General features: G+C 38.1%; 1 protein-coding gene across 1 annotated transcript in view; it reads right to left on the reverse strand.

The window, feature by feature from the left end:
- Positions 1–19956, reverse strand: part of atm (ATM serine/threonine kinase) — a 77201-nt gene that overhangs the window by 46938 nt on the left and 10307 nt on the right. The window contains exons 10-22 of the mRNA XM_084419125.1: positions 18711–18914; positions 18397–18498; positions 15687–15921; positions 13700–13831; positions 10809–10934; positions 9599–9691; positions 8923–9118; positions 8625–8818; positions 5363–5445; positions 3938–4102; positions 813–888; positions 516–646; positions 332–440 (exon numbers count right to left, since the gene is read on the reverse strand). Of these exons, the coding sequence (XP_084275251.1) occupies positions 332–440; positions 516–646; positions 813–888; positions 3938–4102; positions 5363–5445; positions 8625–8818; positions 8923–9118; positions 9599–9691; positions 10809–10934; positions 13700–13831; positions 15687–15921; positions 18397–18498; positions 18711–18914 (1846 nt within the window). The remainder of the gene's footprint in view (positions 1–331; positions 441–515; positions 647–812; positions 889–3937; positions 4103–5362; positions 5446–8624; positions 8819–8922; positions 9119–9598; positions 9692–10808; positions 10935–13699; positions 13832–15686; positions 15922–18396; positions 18499–18710; positions 18915–19956) is intronic.

Consider the following 19956-nt stretch of genomic DNA (forward strand, 5'->3'; position numbering starts at 1 on the left):
TCATTTGACCAACATTTAAATGTAATTAAAAAAGTTTTATTTCTGATGAAAAAAAAAAATAGGGGTGTCTAGTCATAAATAAGTTTATCTTTAATTTCTGGTAAACGCTGGATTTAGCAGATTTAAAATACTCACAGAAGTCAGATCTGTGCACATAATAAGCTTACACAACGCTGACAAAGAATGGACAATGAAATGAGAGTAACTCAAAATTGGGGTAGCGCTATTTAAGCCATTTACTATATCCTATACATGTCATTATAATCATTTTAAGACTGCATATAAACACACTATTTCCTTAGACGTTCAGATGAAGGTAAAAGAGTTATACCTGGCCGCTCATTCCTTCCTGAGCCTTGAGGTAAATGTTCTCAAAGGCCGTCTGCTGGTTCTTCATAGGAAGCATCATCTTGCCTTCCGGTCCGTTTTTAAGGAACAAGCTAGAATTGAAAAGCCCATGTGAATAAAGGAAGACCAGTTTCATCAGAAGAGGTTATATCTTGAGCTCAGCCCACCTCTCCACAGACAGCGCCGCCAACATGCACACATGGTGATGTGGATCTGCTAAATGAGCCGAGAGAACCACAGACACGGGCAGCTCCTCGTCCCTCAGCGTCAGCGTCGCCCACTTACAGCAAGGGTCCACCTGGGGAAAACAGTGAGAACACATATGCAAACCTCTCTTGGAAACAGCCATTTACACGGACTTGAACGTCGGAAGATGATGTAACTGACTGTTATACTATAAAATAGTATTGTTTAAAATAGTACATTTACTATTTTACTGGAATACAAAATGATACAGTACTTACCTCCAGCAAAGCTAGTAAACACTGCATCAGTGCCACTCTCACCGCTGAGGTACATTTGCCAGATTTCCCTAAGATGCTGTACAAAAAGAGTGAATTTAACCTTTAAGAAGCTCTTGAAGAATCTCTTTTCAATTTTATCTGAACTTACATCTTTTTTTTTTTTTTTTTACAAAACAAGTATTTCTTTACAGTTAAGTTATTACCGTTATATAATTAAGTAAATGTATTAAAGTAAAACCATCTCTAAAACATTTTAAAATCAGAAATACCACAGTACCATTTAATTTAATATTCAACAATATTACTGATCTGCCTACTGACACCATTATATCAGAACTGAACTGAGCTAGACGATGACATCACTGTTTTCACCAGAACGGATATACAGTGAAGAAAATAAGTATTTGAACACCCTGCTATTTTGCAAGTTCTCCCACTTGGAAATCATGGAGGGGTCTGAAATTGTCATCGTAGGTGCATGTCCACTGTGAGAGACATAATCTAAAAAAAAAAAATCCAAAAATCACAATGTATGATTTTTTAACTATTTATTTGTATGATACAGCTGCAAATAAGTATTTGAACACCTGAGAAAATCAATGTTAATATTTGGTACAGTAGCCTTTGTTTGCAATTACAGAGGTCAAACGTTTCCTGTAGTTTTTCACCAGGTTTGCACACACTGCAGGAGGGATTTTGGCCCACTCCTCCACACAGATCTTCTCTAGATCAGTCAGGTTTCTGGGCTGTCGCTGAGAAACACGGAGTTTGAGCTCCCTCCAAAGATTCTCTATTGGGTTTAGGTCTGGAGACTGGCTAGGCCACGCCAGAACCTTGATATGCTTCTTACAGAGCCACTCCTTGGTTATCCTGGCTGTGTGCTTCGGGTCATTGTCATGTTGGAAGACCCAGCCTCGACCCATCTTCAATGCTCTAACTGAGGGAAGGAGGTTGTTCCCCAAAATGCATGATTTCAAACCATGACGTCTTAGTGTATTACCAACAGTAACCTTGGAAAAGGTGGTCCCAGCTCTTTTCAGGTCATTGACCAGCTCCTCCCGTGTAGTTCTGGGCTGATTTCTCACCTTTCTTAGGATCATTGAGACCCCACGAGGTGAGATCTTGCATGGAGCCCCAGTCTGAGGGAGATTGACAGTCATGTTTAGCCTTTCCATTTTCTAATGATTGCTCCAACAGTGGACCTTTTTTCACCAAGCTGCTTGGCAATTTCCCCGTAGCCCTTTCCAGCCTTGTGGAGGTGTACAATTATGTCTCTAGTGTCTTTGGACAGCTCTTTGGTCTTGGCCATGTTAGTAGTTGGATTCTTACTGATTGTATGGGGTGGACAGGTGTCTTTATGCAGCTAACGACCTCAAACAGGTGCATCTAATTTAGGACAATAAATGGAGTGGAGGTGGACATTTTAAAGGCAGACTAACAGGTCTTTGAGGGTCAGAATTCTAGCTGATAGACAGGTGTTCAAATACTTATTTGCAGCTGTATCATACAAATAAATAGTAAAAAAATCATATATTGTGATTTCTGGATTTTTTTTTTTAGATTATGTCTCTCACAGTGGACATGCACCTACGATGACAATTTCAGACCCCTCCATGATTTCCAAGTGGGAGAAGTTGCAAAATAGCAGGGTGTTCAAATACTTATTTTCCTCACTGTATATAAATGAATATATATTTTATATTATATTTTATTTAAAGATGCCCCAAGGCATGGATACGTCCACTAAAACGTTTTTTTTTTTTTAAAGCCAGCGTATTTTTTTCAATTGTTTTCAATGGGAGTGCCATGTATTTAAAAACGGCAGCCACGTGACAGCTGTCCAATCACAGTAGAGGAGGAACGGGACAAATACCACACGACCAACGACAACAGACGGCAACAACAAGCACAGCAACAGAACAAAAATTCGAATCTTACTCAAAGGAACTTGGAGTAAGAACTTCAGTACCATATACCATAGTACTACCATGGTACATTTTTGTTTGTATATTGCATTAATGACTTAACTTCACTGGTACTATCGGATAAGAACAAAACTTGAACTGAACTGAGCTGAATAACGATATTACTGTCTTCAGTAGATCTGCTTATAGCTGAATTGAACTAGTTTCATTATGAATGAACGTTACACAGTTATTGAACTGAACTGAATCATCACTGAACTGAATTGAGCTGAATAATAACACTATTATCTTGCTGCTTTACAGCTGAATTTGAACTTCTCATATTTTAAGTTTGCATCACTAGCTATGTTTCCATCCACCTCATTTTAATGTGCATTTTGGGATATGGCATAAAACGCAGGATGGAAGAGCCCTAAATTAAAAAAACGTGCATAAAAAAACTTTGGGTACACTTTATTTTACGGTGTCATTGTTACAGTGTAATTATATATTTAAGTACTGGGTAATATTAAGCAACTATATGTACTTACTATAGGGTTAGGGTAGGATTAGGGTTTGGCTGAGGGTTAGTTGCATGTAATTATGCATAATTTACTGTTATTGCTATGGTAAGTACATGTAACATATGTAACAAGGACACTGTCAAATAAAGTGTTACCAAAACTTTTTATATCCGATAGGAAGACATGCCCATAAACTACAATGGAAACACATTTACTGAATAAATCCCTTGATGCCCAACAAAAACATGACTTTGCCTCAACATAGGATGTGACTGGTCCGCTGGTTAATCCAGATATCCAATCACATCGCACAGCATCTCAAATGTTGGTTTGGTCGTTTTGAAATGCAAAGTCTGTCATCAGAATGATTTGGTTTAATTCCCTCCAGGAGCGTCTCACACGATTGCGTTCCCAAACACCAGCATCCCAACGCAAGCGAACATGCCAGCATTTATTGCGTTTCGCCTGCACACTCTTAGATGTAATTTATGATGTACGAAAAAGAGCCAGAGTGGCTCCCCTGGTCACAGCAACTTCCATTTTTATAATATTTATAAAAACATAGCGACTGTTTCTGCTACTTTCCTGTGTATTATCGTGAAGCTGCTTTGACACAATTTCTATTGTAAAACACGCTATAAAATTAAAGGTGTTCCAAAAGGAATCATTTGGTTCATTGAGGTCTTGGTGGCCTCACCAGAATCCGGACACGACTTTGAGCAGCGTTCCTTTGATATGTGCCAGGTCATCATCCTGCTCGCTCACGGGGGGCGTTCGGCCCAGACAGCGGATGGAGGGCAGGAGAGAGCGCAGGACGGCAGCACACACCTCCTGGTCTTGCCGATACAGAGAACACACATCTCTGTATGAAAAAACCCAAAAGGAATTAGAAAAAGATTGTTATTGGAATACAATACTGGCTAAAGTTGGGAATAATTCAAGTTTTTTTTTTTTTTTATGCTTCTATTCTGCTCAAAAAGGATGCATTTAAATGATCAAAAACAAGAACAGTAATATTGTGAAATATTATTACAATTTAAAAGAACTGTTTTCTTTTTTAAGATATTTTATAAAGTAATTTACTCCCGTGATTGCAAATCTGAATTTTCAGCATCATTACTCCAGTCTTCAGTGTCACATGATCATGATTCAGAAATCATTGTAATTTGGCGCTCAAAAAAACATTTTTTAATATTATCAATGTTGAAAGCAATTTTTACTGCTTAGTATATGTGTGAAATCATGTTACACTACCATTCAAAAGTTTGGGGTAAGATTTAAAAAAAGAGAGTGATTAATACTTTTTTCCAACAAAGACGCAATACATTGATCAAAAGTGACAGTAAAGACATGTATACTGTTACAGAAGATTTTGGTAAAGCTTTATAATAAGGTCTTATTTAACATTAGTTAATGTATTAACTAATATGAACTAACAATGAGCAATACATGTGTTACTGTATTTATTAATCTTTGTTAAAGTGAGTTAATAAAAACACAGTCGTTCATTGTTTATGTTAGTTCAGTGCATTAACAAATACAACTTTTGATTTTAATAATGTATTAGTAAATGCTGAAATTAACTAAGATTAATAAATGCTGAAATAAATGTTCATTATTAGTTCACGTTAACTAAAGTAGTTAATTAACGTTAACAAAAGAAACCTTATTGTAAAGTGTTACCGAGATTTCTACTTTAAATAAAATGCTGTTCATTGAATATTTTACGCATCAGAGGATCATGAAAAAAATGCATTAGTTTCCACAATTTTTTTAAAACGGTTTTCAACATTGATAATAATAAGAACCATTAGTAATAATTGAGCACCAATAAAACTTAATATTTTTTTTAAATAATATTTCACAATATTACTGTATTTATTTATTTTATTTTTGATCAAATAAATGCAGCATTTGAGTGAGAATAAGAAGCTTCTTTCAAAAAAATCTTCATTATTCCAAAGTATTATTCACAGGTACTGAAGTTGGTTTCATTTTTACATTATCAAATACACTTTAGAAGAATTGAGATATTAGTTGTTCGATCATTTATTAAAATGAACTTTAATGCACCAAATTTAAGATATTGAACAGAACATAAGGGAAACGGAGGAATCCTTACGCCAGAGGCCTGAGAAGAGTATCAAATTCTTCAGGATCCAGAGATGAGACTTCAGCTGGGAGTTTCTTCAGCAGGGAAAGATACTACACAAGTAATGCATGAAGAAAAAAAAAGGAAAAAACATTTAAATATGTCATTTTGGTGATCAAAGATGAGTTTTAAGGGATACAATTATTAACTACAGGGGGACTTTAAAAGAATAATTTATTAGATGCACGCTGGGTTGTAATCGTAGGGACATCAACTTTACATTTTCACACCCCTAAACATGACGCGGAGAAAAAACAAACTGTGATTGGTTGCGTCACATGTCAGTCAGACGGCCTCTGGGCGGTCCTTGGCCAATGAAAGCTGCGAGAGAGTCCAGACCTTCTGCCGTCAGTCTGAAGGTTTGTCCTAGATAACCCCCACGAACAGTCTTTGACATAATTCAATGTTTCAATTACATAAGAGTCAGTCAAGCGGCAACCTTCCGGTCTCTCTCTTGAATCCAAAACGGAAGTGACTTAAACTGCAATTCATCGACTGGCCTCTAGAGACCGGCTGCAAAATCCCATAGACCACCCATGTTAAAGGGGTCATATAATGGTACATGCACTTTTACAGGTTGATTGTACTGAAATGTGTGTTGGCAGTGCCTGTACACAACCATCATAAAATGATAAAAATCCATCCAGTGTTTTTTTTTTAATCTTCTTATACGTTTTCCCCCATCTCAAATCAGGCCGTTCGATTTTGTGACGTCACAAAATCAACGCCCCTCCCACGATTGTTGATTGACAGCAGCGTTTCAACACAGACCCGCCCTCGCTCGTGAGCGAGCTGTCTGTCATCATAGTCCGCGCGTCATTGTTGATACGCTGGAGCACTGTCTATGAGCAGAATGGCGTCTAAGCGATTGTGGTGTTCTGTTCTTGGGTGTAATAATGAACACAGCAGTCATTTTGATGTTCCTAAATCCGAACCGCTGAAGACGCAGTGGCTGAGTTTTGTTTTCGAAGGGAATATTCCCCACGATCAACGTCAATGCTTTCATGTTTGCGCGAATCATTTCACCAGACTGCTTTATAAACGAGAACATTGAAAAAGGTATTAGCTCCTGTCTGAGTATGTGTTGTTTATGTGCCTAATGACTGTCATAGTCTCACAGACTGGTTATTTTTTAAACAGAATTAATTTTAGTGCTTCAGCCCTGACAGTTGTACCTAACACTGCATAGATAACGCTAACGTTACGCATCACGGACAAGCCTACATTTACCGGAAAAAAGTTTTTCATGACCATTAGCTGTAACATCAATCTGTCAATGAACTAACGTATACATCAGTAAACACATAGCGTTCGTATCTCACTACTCTATCCTGCCAGTACATATAAAGATAGATCAAAGTGACATTACGTTAACCAACCATTCAGAAACGTCCTGTTTTCCGACTCCGGTTCAAATTGATACGGTTGCACAGTGTCCTCAGAGACTCCCGCTGCCATTCTTCAAAATATAACGTTACCCTCAACTAGTGATGGGTCGTTCAGGAATGAGCCGGATCTAAGAGCCGGCTCTTGTAGGTGAACGACGGGAGCCGGCTCGCATATCTGAAGAGCCGACTCTATTTTTTAAAATATAGCCTATAGAAATTAAATCATTATGTAGGCTAATAATGAAATAATGAATGATTTTAATTGTATTTAAAATAATTGACTAATTCAAAAACCAACAAAAACATAATTATATAGGCCTAAAGGCGCACACACATTTGTTTCAACTGTCTGATCAGCCTCACATTCTGTTCCTGTCAATCATACACGCGATGTTGTCAAACAATTAAACTGCATGAGGGAGGGCCGAGCTAACTCACACACACACACACACACACACACACACACTAGAGATGCGGATAAACCGCGGATCGGGCGGATGACGTGACAAAATTTTTTATATTTTAATTAAATTCGGGCGGGTGGCGGTTGAACCAGTCAAATGAAAAAAGTTTGCCACTAAGCAAACCTGCAAACTATGAGCCCAGCTGTCAGTACTATTGGAGGAGGCCTAAACGTCTCTTAGAAGAGACTGCCTGGGTTATTTTGTTATTTTGTTTCGATATTATATTTTAAAACAGCCAGTCGTAGCTACCACTCATGGAATAGGCATTTAAAAGAGAGACAGATTATGGTCTGATATGACTCAGAAATGACATCGGGCAATGGCAGCGCAAGATGTTCAGAAGAACGCAAGAGCTAAACTTCTACAAGCTCAATAACATCCACATAAAAAATAAAAAAAGAAGGTAAGAAAAATGGTCAGTCATAACTTTGGCCATTAATTAGATGTGCAAGGCAAGCAGACACGTTTTTGGGTTGTTATGGACAATTAAAAATGTGAATATTCACCTTGCACAGTTGTGCGGTGGACTTTCAGCGAGTTAAAACATATATTTTTTAAAGAGCCCTTTGTGAGTCAAACGAGCCGGCTCACGAAAAAGAGCCGGAATGCCCATCACTACCCTCAACTGTTGTCAAGGCAACACTCCACGTGTGGTGTTGTGGCAAAACGCCCACAGAACAGAGGGGCGGGGTGAGCAAAGCTCATTATCATTTAAAGAGGCATGCACTTAAACGGCGTGCTGAAAACAGAGCTGTTTTTCACCAGGTAAAATTAGTGTTTTCTTACAATACTAATGAGAATTTTTAATTAAAGTATATTACAAACTTTTAATTTAGACCCTAAAGAATCATATTAGCTTGTACAAAAATGGCATTATATGACCCCTTTAACATGCCCAACTTTACAGCAGAAACAAATGTTTTCAGCCGGGTACAAAAAGTGGTTTTGGTCTGTATAGCTAATTTTGCCCTTCAAGACAACTGTGAGGGGGGGTGAATTTTTAGAATCTAACCCTAACCCTAACCCTAACCCTAACCCTAACCCTAACCTCTAACCCTAACCCTAACCCTAACCCTAACCCTAACTCATCAATTTAAATTATATTGAGCCTTAAAGTTCTGCATAATTAAGGGCGTGGTTTTCCACTGATGTCACTACTAGCCGTTTGTCTGCTGTTAGCGTCACGTCACCTCAGCTAATCCCGCCTCTTTGTCCATTTCCGGTTATCCGAGAGTGTCGCGCTGCCAAGATGGCGACGGCCGGCTCCGCCCACTTTGGACTTAAAAAATGCTCTCCAGAAATCTACAAGTGACGTCACGGACACTACGTCTATTGTTTTATACAGTCTATGGAGTCAGTACATTAAGAAATCATAATCACCATGTGGAGGTGAAGCATCTGAGAAAAGTCTGTGAGGTCCAGTAGTTTGAGCAATTTGCGTTGAGTGTCCAGAGGTTTGAAGGAGAATCCACCGTTGAGCTCTGAGGATCCACAGAGCGACAGGAATCCAAGCACAGACAGGAAGGCCAAGTCTTGTCTAGATAAATGCTCCTCGGATAATGCACTCTTGGTCCCTACGATCGAAAATGAAGAAAAAAAAATAAATTTTGTGATCTTAACAGCTGCGAAATATGAAATCCCATCCACAATGAGTCCCATCCACTATCTCCCTGAGCACCTGTGCTGAATTTTGAATCGCAAGCTTCGTCATTGGACTGGCAAGGTCTGGAAGTGCTGAGGTGCGTCCCATCTCCATCTTCAAACAGATCAATCTCCTCCTGATTGTCCGTTTGGTTTCTGCTCGCATCCACTTGATCTTCATCCATTGGGTCGTTCTCCACGACTGTGTGGTCCTTTTTACTCGAGTTGCTCAACTGCAAAAGTAAAAGGTGCATTTTAGATGAGTGTCATTCTGGAAAAGATAAATAACAGAAGTTTGTAGGGGAGTGTGATATGATTTTAGATTGTGAAACATTAAAATGTCTCCACGATCAGCCATTAAAGAGAAATCGTTGTATTGTGCTACAGTGCAATCAGTTCTGGCGCCTCCGTCCCGACATACTGTACAATGCCACATACATTTACATCACATGTTTAGCAGTATATACCGGCCTCATTCGCACACTGTTCTGAGTCTGTGACATTAACTTATCATATCACCCACAACTAGAAGGTTGGTTGTAAAATCTCAGTATCATCTCTAACTGAAAAACCATAAATAATAAGGTAAAACGTATCATTCCTGTGTTTTCAAAAATGTGATTGGTGATCAAATTGACATTTTTGCTGCTTATTCATAAACAAACATGTCTCCCGTAACTTCCTGTAGACTCATTCAGGAGACGTGGACTCACCAGTTGCTTAGATATGTCACACAGGTCGTTCAGCAACCTCACAGGCAAAGTCTTCATGAATAAAATGCGAGATATGGTAGAAACTTTGTCATCCTAGAAAAAAATATTAAATCAGTGGAGTTATTTTGAGGTTACTGGATAAGGATTTTTAAAAGTGCAACATTCAGACCTATGAACCTGTTTGACCAAACCTTTGAAAAGAACTGACTTGAAAGAACAATTTGACTCACAAGGAAGTTTTACACACGAGCCAATGACATATTTTGGAGCAGAAAAATATGTATATTCACGGTGCAATCCCATAGCGCAAACAACAGAGCATGGCACTGGCAACGGCGAGGTCATGGGATTTTGATGCCCACGAAAAATGAAATCTTTGTCAGGTTAATGGGTTAATGGGCTCCAATGTTCAGTTTCCAACCTTCTTCAAAACATTTTTTTATTATTTTCTGCAGAAGAATACATGTCAACCAGGTTTGGATGGAACAACTTCGAGGTGAATAAAAAGATGACAGAATTTACATTTTTTGGGTGGACTATCCCTTTAAGAAACATTGGATTTTTGATTGACCTGAAAAAATATTTAAAGGGGTCATGAACTGGCTTTTTAAAAAAATGTATAATGTTGTCTGAGGTCAACTTATGACGTTCGCTTGGTTTTTACATTCAAAAACATCAAAATGAATAAGTAATAGGCTATTTTCTACCCTGGTTTCGAGCCTAGCTCCTGAAATGTTCTGTTTTTATGGGCGTGCCGCATTGAAGACTTGGAAGTAAACGGCCACTGCTATGATTGGATAACAGTTTTGCATATTATAATGAGTTTCTTGTAAAGCGTGAATCGGTGGGCGGGGCTAAACAGGCAGTGTTGAAGTAGGCGTTGATCTTCTTCTGAGGAGGCGGTGTTTGATACCCTTTGACGTCATAGATCCCCACTTTGAAAAACCTGTCGTTCGCTGTGCCTGTCGTCAATAAAAGCTTTTATTGGACTAACAAGGAAGTTTTTAGTTCTGAAACTTACAGGATATTCTTATAGTATGATGACCTCTTATATGTCAAAAGCTCAAGGAAAATTTGATTTCTTAGTTCATCAACCCTTTAAAAAAAAAAACGTATTTTACATTATTTGTGTAAAATACAAAACTATAAATATCGAATAAGAAAATATTTAACAGTCATACCTTGTATTTGGTGATATACTGTAGCTTACCTTTTCTCTTCTACTAATACTATCAGAGCACAACAGCATCACTGACTGAATTGATGTGATGGTATCGTTCTCAGCCAGTCTGCTCTTTGCCGTTGATAAGTAATGACTAAATTCCTGAACCAATGCCTACAAAGGAAGGAAAAAGTAATTAATTACCAGGGTCTAGAGTAAAAAAATGTTAACCAATAATTTGTAATCATAAATACATTTTCAATTGACGCTCCAAATCATTGTGGAAACAACAGAAATATAATATTTTCAATATTTTATTTTTAAAATGTTTGTTTAATGGCATCTTCTGCTGAACACAAAAGAAGATATTTTGAAGAATGTCAGAAACCAAACAGTTAAAGAGTTCGACTTCCATAGTATTTTTTTTCCCCACACTATGGAAGTCATCGGGGCCCATCAACTGTCCGCTAACCAACATTTTTCAAAATATCTTCTTTTGTGTTCAGCAGAGAGAGAGATTCATACAGGTTTAGAACAACTTGAGGTTGAATAAATGATGACAGAATTGTCATTTTTGGGTGAACTATCCCATTTTATTTATTTATTACCATTTCTGCGAATACAATTCATAATTATATATTTTAAATTAAGTCAATTTAAAGGGGTCATACATGTATTTTTTTTTTATTAAATGTTTTATATATGTTCCTTAAAGGTGCAGTGTGTGATTTTTAGCGGCATCTAGTGGTGAGATTTGCAAATTGCAACCGGTCAATAATTTCCGGTCTTTCCTTGAAATTTCAAACTCGAATGAGAGGCTATGGTGGCCGACGTAGGAAGCCGCGTCTTTTTCTGCTGCTTCTCATTCAAGTTAGTGATGAAACGCGCTCTGTAGTGCTGTCTGTTCGCTGTCGGCTACGGTAGAAACATGACGTCACGATATGTCGACCTTCATAGAAGGGAGTGGCCGCTGTTATGTACATATAAATGACTCATTCTAAGGTAATAAAAACATAACGGTTCATTAAGTAAGGTCTTTATACACCACTGAAAACATACTTATGGATCTTATATTGCATTTCTGTCAATAGATCCTCAGAAATATCACACATTGCACCTTTAAGGTTCACTTATCAATTTTAAAGTCCCCCTGTGGTGAAAATCAAGCTTTAATATTGTTTATGTCTATGTGGTGTTTTTAAAATGCTTTAAGACAAACCATGTGCAAAATCATAAGTCAACACCATTGCTGAGTATTTTCTCCTTAAAACTGCAGTGAACCAAAGACAGTCTCAAAAACACGGTTTGAAATCGCTGGTGTTTCTGACGTCACAAACTACCTTGTAACCAATCAGATCAACGTGTGAGTGGAGGCGGGGCTCATTTACATAATCATAGAACCACATAAACTAAATGAGGCAAGGGTGTAGAGTTACATTCAAGATATTTTAAGGCATGAAGACATTTTTTTTTCAAGGAAAAAAACTTTTAAATATGTAATTTTGGTGATCAAAGATGAGTTTTAAGGGATATAATTATTGACTACAGGGGGACTTTAAAATTTCATGCACAAAAAAAACAAATGTATATGAACTGAAAAATAAATATTTTCAACCCTCACTCTGAGCCTCTGTCTGAAATGATCTGTTTTTAAGGGGCGGCTCCTTTAAGGCTTGTCAGTAAACAGCCACTGTTATGATTGGCTAACTTCACTGCATAGGAAACTGTATCAACGCCTACTCGCTATTGAACATGAGTTAATGTTTTGAACACATTATCCATATAAAACCATCATTTACATTATCAAATTGTTCACTTATGGGTTGCGATAGCTGCTGTCAGAGCCTTTCAACAAAAGGGTCTTTCACACTGGAGGAACCTTTTCATAGTTCCTAGAACTAATGGCGGAAGTACCCGGATTTTGGCGTATTCGCACCGCAGGAACTAGGAATGATTTTAGTTCTAGGAACTCCTTTTGGAGGAACTAATTGAGCTCCTACTTCAGAATCAGGTCTAAACCAGCACTTTAGGAACTAACAGTGACGTTAGTGTTCGCTGATTGGCCGAATGCACGCGAAACACCAGCACCCGCCATTTTTAAAAAGGCTGTGTAAACACACAGATTATAGCCTATATATTTACTCCACAAACTCTACGAACATGGAAAACAGTGACAGATGAACATCTTAACCTTTACGCTGAGGAGAAAGTACAACAAACCAAGCCAAACATGATCATGTATTTCTGCTCAGCTAGCGACACTGGGCATCAACCACACGGCATACGCTAACACCTTTTCATATACGGTCTACTTTCTATGTATAACACTTCTATCTAATAACGTATTAGACAGGACTGTTACACAGTTACACTGTTACACAGATTGTAAACTAATGAACATGGAGAATGCGAGCGCTGTTTGTTTGCTCAGGCTCTGGCGTTCTCAGCGCCGTCAAAATAAAAGTCACAACAAGCGCGGCTTACGTCACTTCAGAGTTCTACTGGCGGTGCGAATGCAACCAGGAAAATGTTCCTAAGGGAACCATTGGTTCTCAGGGAAACACACTGGTGGGTAGTTCCTATAACTAAGTTCATATAACTATCTGGGTGCGAAAGCTCCTAAAAATTTCTTTGCAAACTCACCATTACACTGTGCCTCAAAACAATCTGCAGTCAAATATTCTGAACAAACTTCAGACACGATCTGGGAAGCCATTCAAATAAAATGAGCTGTTTGAACAGGACGTGTCAAAGCATTTTTTAACTTTTCACTTGTCCTGTTTTCGGCAGACTCAAGTGTGTGGATACATCAGAAACTGAACTGAACATCTGTACTGTATCCAGTGTAGACAGCATCACTGATTATAATGGCTTCTGTTTGCTTTAGACGTGATTTTTTAAAACAATATTGATGAAAATAAATGGATGGAAAACCCCACCTTGGCTTTTAGGAAGAGGGGCGAGCGACAGGCCTCTTCTTCTGTGAGGAGTCCCATACACACGTACGCAGCCAGAACTCCAGTGAGCAGCGAAGCACAGCGCAGCACACACTCGTGAGGAGTGTTTGAACTCTGTGGAGAGAGAGAGGGGAGATAAATGAAGACACTACAGATCAGATCTAACTGCAATAAAGAGTTCATACTTTACATAGTGTGAATCAAATGTTTATTGGTTTGTTTCAGCCCTCAGTTTTGCCATTTGTGAAGCAAAATGTGTCTATTATAGTATAGCGGTGCTTAAAAATATATATTTTTAATGTTATCGACATGCTACCATTGCTTTTGACGTTCATATTCTATATACAGTGGTGGTCAGAATTAATGGCACCCCTGGTAAATATGATAAAAAATGGTTGTAAAAAAATAAAACTGCATTGTTTATCCTTTTGATCATTTATTCAAAAAATGTGCAAAAATCAAACCTTTCATTGAAGTAAAAGAATTGAAAGTGGGGGGTAAATCACATTATAAAATAAATGTTTTTCTCCAAAACACGTCGGCCACAATTATTGGCACCCTGTTATTAAATACTTTTTGCAATCTCCTTTTGCCAAGATAACAGATCTGAGTCTTCTTCTATAATGCCTGATGAGTTTGGAGAACACCTGACAAGAGATCAGAGACCATTCCTCCATACAGAATCTCTCCAGATCCTTCAGATTCACAATTTCATGTTGGTGCTTCTTCTCTTCAGTTCAGCCCACTCATCTTCTATGGGGTTCAGTTTAGGGGACTGGGACAGTCATGGCAGAAGCTTCATTTTGTGCTCAGTTACCCATTTTTGTGTTGATTTTGATGTTTGTTTTGGACCGTTGTCCTGATGGAAGATCCAACCACGGCCCATTATAAGATTTCTAGCAGAGTCAGACAGGTTTTGTTTTTTTATCTGTTGGTATTTGCTAGAATTCATAATACCATGTATCTGAACAAGATGTCCAGGACCTCCAGCAAAAAAATAGGCCCACAACATATAAGATCCAGCAGTATATTTAACCGTAGGCATGGGGTAGCCTACTCTTTATCCCTGTTTGCACCAAACACATCTGGTGGGTTTGCTGCCAAAAAGCCCTTTTTTTGTTTAATCTTACCATAGGATCTGGTCCCTTTTGAAGATCCAGTCGTGTCTGACAACTGGATATGCTGGAGTTTATTTTTGGATGAACGAGGAGGATTTTTCTTGAAACCCTCCCAAACAACATGTGGTAATGTAGGGTTTGTTTGATTTTTTTTTTTTTTTTTAGGCTTTCTGACCCCCAAGACTCAACTAATCTCTACAATTCTCCATCCATGATCCTTGGAGAGTCTTTGGCCACTCAAACTTTCCTCCTCACCATCCATTAAGACAGTATAGACACACGTCCTCTTCCTGGCAGATTCATAACATCTTTAGTTGATTATAACTTCTTAATTATTGCCCTGATGGTCAAAATGGGGATTTTCAATTCTTTAGCTATTTTCTTACAGCCACTTTCTATTTTGTGAAGCTCAACAATCTTTTGCTGCACATCAGAACTATATTCTTTGGTTTTACTCATCGCGATGGATGAGCAAGGGAACTTGGCCTTTGTGTTTCCTCATATTTAAACTCCTGTGAAACAAGAAGTCAAAGCTGGACAATTTCATGTTCCTAGTCACCCTGGTGTGCTAAATAAAGGTAAATATTAATGGGAATATACTATATATAAAAATTCTAGGGGTGCCAATAATTGTGGCCGACGTGTTTTGGAGAAAAACATTTATTTCATAATGTGATTTCCCCCCACTTTCAATTATTTTACTTCAATGAAAGGTTAGATTTGTGCGAATTTTTTGAATGAAAGATCAAAAGGATAAACAATGCAGGTTTATTTTTTTACAACCATTTTTTATCATATTTACCAGGGGTGCCATTAATTCTGACCACCACTGTATAGTCTACTGTACTTACATCAGGAGAGTAGCAGTTAAAGAGCTGCTCCGCGACAGACAGGAGACTGAGCTCGAGTTTGCTTCTGAGAGCTGGAATAACAGTGAACTGTGGTTTCTCTGAGTAAACACCGTCTCTATCGGCTGTAACTTTAGTGCTGGGAGGGGTATCATCAAAACTGAACTGCAGGAAGAGACTTTCAACCTCTCCCAAAGTGTCTATCGCCTCAGTGAGGGGAGAACTCTGGGAAGAGAAACTGTATAGGACACAAAGACATAATATCAGACAGAACCATTAATATTATTAGAGACATTAGTAACAATTCTCAAATTTTGATATATGAAATTTGAATAATGTAATATTGCAGTATTTATTATAAATTATTTACCTGTGCACGTCATTATTTGTATTTATTTATTCTTATTTATGTTCCCTCATAATCTTTAATCAAAATAACTTCCTCTGCCTTGTGCAGCGACACCTCTTCTTTTCCATGATGATGTGTTTTCTGGGACAAACTGTCACTCACATGAGATCCACCAATAGCAAACCACTATGACTTAAACGCTAGTCGACAAGAAGAAGCTTAGTCTACCAAGATTTTATCAGTCGGTTAGTCGTCCTGGTGGTAATTACAGTATGCCGGGTAGGAAATTCCAACGTTCGCCTAATTTCCATCAACCTCAAATATGACTTATCATTTACATTTTACATTTAGTCAAGGCCGATTCCTGACCTCAAGTATTCGATTCCCAACCCTAAATATACCCCCCAAAAAATGTGCAAATATAGTTGGTGATCTGGGTACTCCATGTTTACATAAAATCTGCATAGTATGCACTGTAGACATACTACAACAATAGTATGAGTAGTATGTTAGCCAGTTTTGTTACAGGGTTGCCAACTTTGGGATTTTGGCTGGAGTGAGACTCTGTAAAACTTCAGTGCGAAAGAAATGAACGAAACGACAAATGAACGAAAGACTCAGAAGGTAAAGTAATTATTTATGTTCCCTGTAAATTATTTTTGACTGCATTATAATGATTTCTTAATTCAGAATATGATAAAGATTGCGTAGGTGGATGTTTTCGTGGAATTTGGCTGTTAAAAGTATAACATTTAAAGCCCCTTAAATGAACGAAATGACTCGAAAAAACATTAAAATGAACGAGGTAGAACAAGCGAGTGAGTAAAATGATCCGAACTTCCCATCACTCACAGGGTGCCATCAAGTGACAGTCTGTTCCTGGTGTCAGTCTTGTTTAGGCCAATAACTGAAAAGGTTCGCTCAGCATCCGCATTTGACTGTGGCAGACTCAACACAATCTGGGCAACCTTTGATAATTTGGGGAATTTTAAAATGCCACTTGCCCGATTTGCCAAAATGTAATTTGTACCATGAGCCTATTTTTATTGAGCAATTAAATAGCCCACATAACGCACATCAGACAACGTTTGCAACTATAGTTGAAGTCTGTACTAGGGATGGCGAAAACTAAAAATTCTCTTGACCGACCACCGAGCCTCATTAGCCGGTTGAAACCGGTTAACCGATTAGTTTAAAATATGCTACGCTATTTGAAATAACAGCCATTTCGAGCAGCGCCTGCAATTTCGCAACTCTGTCGCATCTCTCTGCCGCTCTGCCTCCCGCTCACGTCACTTTTTTAAAATCCCCTACAGCGCGAAACATGAGTCCCGCAAACGCGGCGCCGAGGAGCTTGTATGTAATCGGAGGACAAATGGCTCCTTAGTTTCAAAATGGTTTGGGTACAAGGTGATCGCGTTGAAAATAAAGGCGTTTGTCTAGCGTTAGAAGCTCATTTGAAACATTGCCGCGGCTCATTTAAGAAAATGACAGCTCCGAAGAGACGCCGCTTTAGTTTGAGGTAGTGCTAACAATAATAAAGAAAGATGATGATTCCTGTCGTCTGCCCTGGCTCTAACCTCGAGTGTTTTAGCCTGTAGCCTTTACTTTTCGCAAACCTTGTGAGCGCACCAACCCAAACGCTGTGACCTCGCGCCAAATTGTTTTTATTGGTTTATTAAGTACAAACAGGCGAGTTATGAAAAATTTAGTGTGAGGGATTTGTTCACTTCACACAAAAAGATCTTGGAATGAGATGGCTAACTGTAGTAGCGTTTAGTCCACTGTCTATAATAGCCTAATTTAGAGATCACTTTTTTTTTTTAACCGACTACTGACAACTTTGATCGGTTAGCGTTGATACGGTCAACCATCGGTCAAACGGTCATCGGTTAACATCCCTAATAGTTGAAGTCTGTACTCTCGGCACACAGACTGATTAGGCAAGGCTACGTCTGTAGTGAAAGGCACACCATTTTATTATCTGCTTACCTTGATTGTCTTCCAAACTTTCAAACGCGCATCAGTGGCTCCGACTCCGAACCTATGCTCTGTACTCTCTCTGAACTTTTCACACGCAACTGATGTATCAGGTGCAAGGTTTTCAGGGAGTCAACGATCAGAGAATACTGCAGTGAGAACGTTGTGGGCAGATGTTACAGCTGTGGGCCTTAAACTCCTCTCCTGTCATTAATACGCTGTGGTCTAGTATAGTCATCAACAGAAAATTAACGGATTGAGAGGGGAGAAACATGGATTTTGGCGTGACGTTTCTTGCGTGTGCATGAGGGCGTGAGATTGATGCTGAAAGCGTGAGTGTCACGCCAGATGCGTGAGAGTTGGCAACCCTGTTGTTACACTCACCTCTCTGGCTTCAGGCTGCCCATCAGAAACGTTAGTCCTGCCCTGCTGTCTTTCAATGTCAACGACACTAGAATTCTAGGAATGAGGTTCAATGGAAAATCCCTACAAAGACAAAAAAATATTATTCAGAAGGCTACCAATATTTACAGTACATTAGTAGCAACTTCAGTTCAAATTCAAAGATGAAATGTAGTGGCTTCCCAATAGAATTCGAGAAATTTAATAAAATGACTAATCACTAAACTACATTTTTGAAGGAAACCAGAGTGGTGCAAAACTGGCCCACTATGCTATGCTAACTGGTGATGCTGGACCTGGTGATAATGAGGTGAGGTCTGCAGTTCTCCTCCGTCTCCTCGTTGTGTTCGTTCATGAGCAGCCAGCTGATGACGGAGTCTCTCAGGGTGGGCGGCTCTCCACCCGTCTCCGTCAGCACTCCACTGATGACGTCACGACTGTGAACGCTTTTGGGGACGGAGCACTTCAACAAGGCCTGGGCCAAGCTGAGGGCGCCAACGCTGAGGAGAAACAATAAGAAGTGAAAGTTACTGAGAGTTTTGAGACATTAGATAAATATTCCAAGCTAAATGCAAATTGAATTTAAGTTCTATCAACAACATATATTGAATGTTACTTCTGGAGAAAATAATTTTGACTACTGTAAATCTGATTGACAGTAATGCACTTATAATGGAAGTCTATGGGGTGTGGCAGAAGGTTTAAAAGTAGTGATGTATAAATTGTTTTTCAAAATTTCTGCACTTTTCACCAATGTCGAAATTGTTAAAATGATTTATAACACTTTCTATGAAGACCTATAATGAATTATAGTTCCATTTATACTTACAAGTAAATATAACTTTTTAATAAATACGTTTATAATGACTTATTAAGACCTATACTGCATTATAAGAACAGTAGTAGTTACATTTATATTATTTTTATAATTACTTATAAATCATGCATTTGCTTTTTTAATTGGCATGCTCATAATCCATTATACACTGATTTATAAGTATTAATTAGTCAGTCGTATGGTTACATATAAAGTAAGATTCAACCAGCATTTCTATAATGTTATTATATTATAGTTACTTTTTTTTTCCAGTAATTCAGATTCATTTCTGTCAAATAAGTGAATATATTGTTATTAATAGCAGTGTTGTGTTCTTATAAATACTTATTGTGAGTGATAATACAGTTACTAACCTCTATAAATGCATCATTGATGGTTTTAAGTAAAGTGAAAACATAGGATGCAGTTTTCCTAAAGCAAATGTTAAGAAATCATGAAGATTTAAAGATTTTAGTGTAATGAATCATGAAGCTCATTAGCATTTTAAGTTGTTTACTTGTAGATGTAACTAATGAACAATAATTCCTTTAATAAAATAATGGGGGGAAAAACACAGAAATTATTAATACAAACAGTTGGAAAAAAAATCTTTTTAAATTTAAAAAAATACTAGCAATCATATTTTTTAAAGTATAATTCCAAACTGCTATAAGTAATACCATGCATATGGCTGAGGACATATAGATTTTAACAAATCATAATTA

This window comes from Rutilus rutilus (assembly GCF_951802725.1).
Source record: "Rutilus rutilus genome assembly, chromosome: 9".
Taxonomy (NCBI): Eukaryota; Metazoa; Chordata; class Actinopteri; order Cypriniformes; family Leuciscidae; genus Rutilus; species Rutilus rutilus.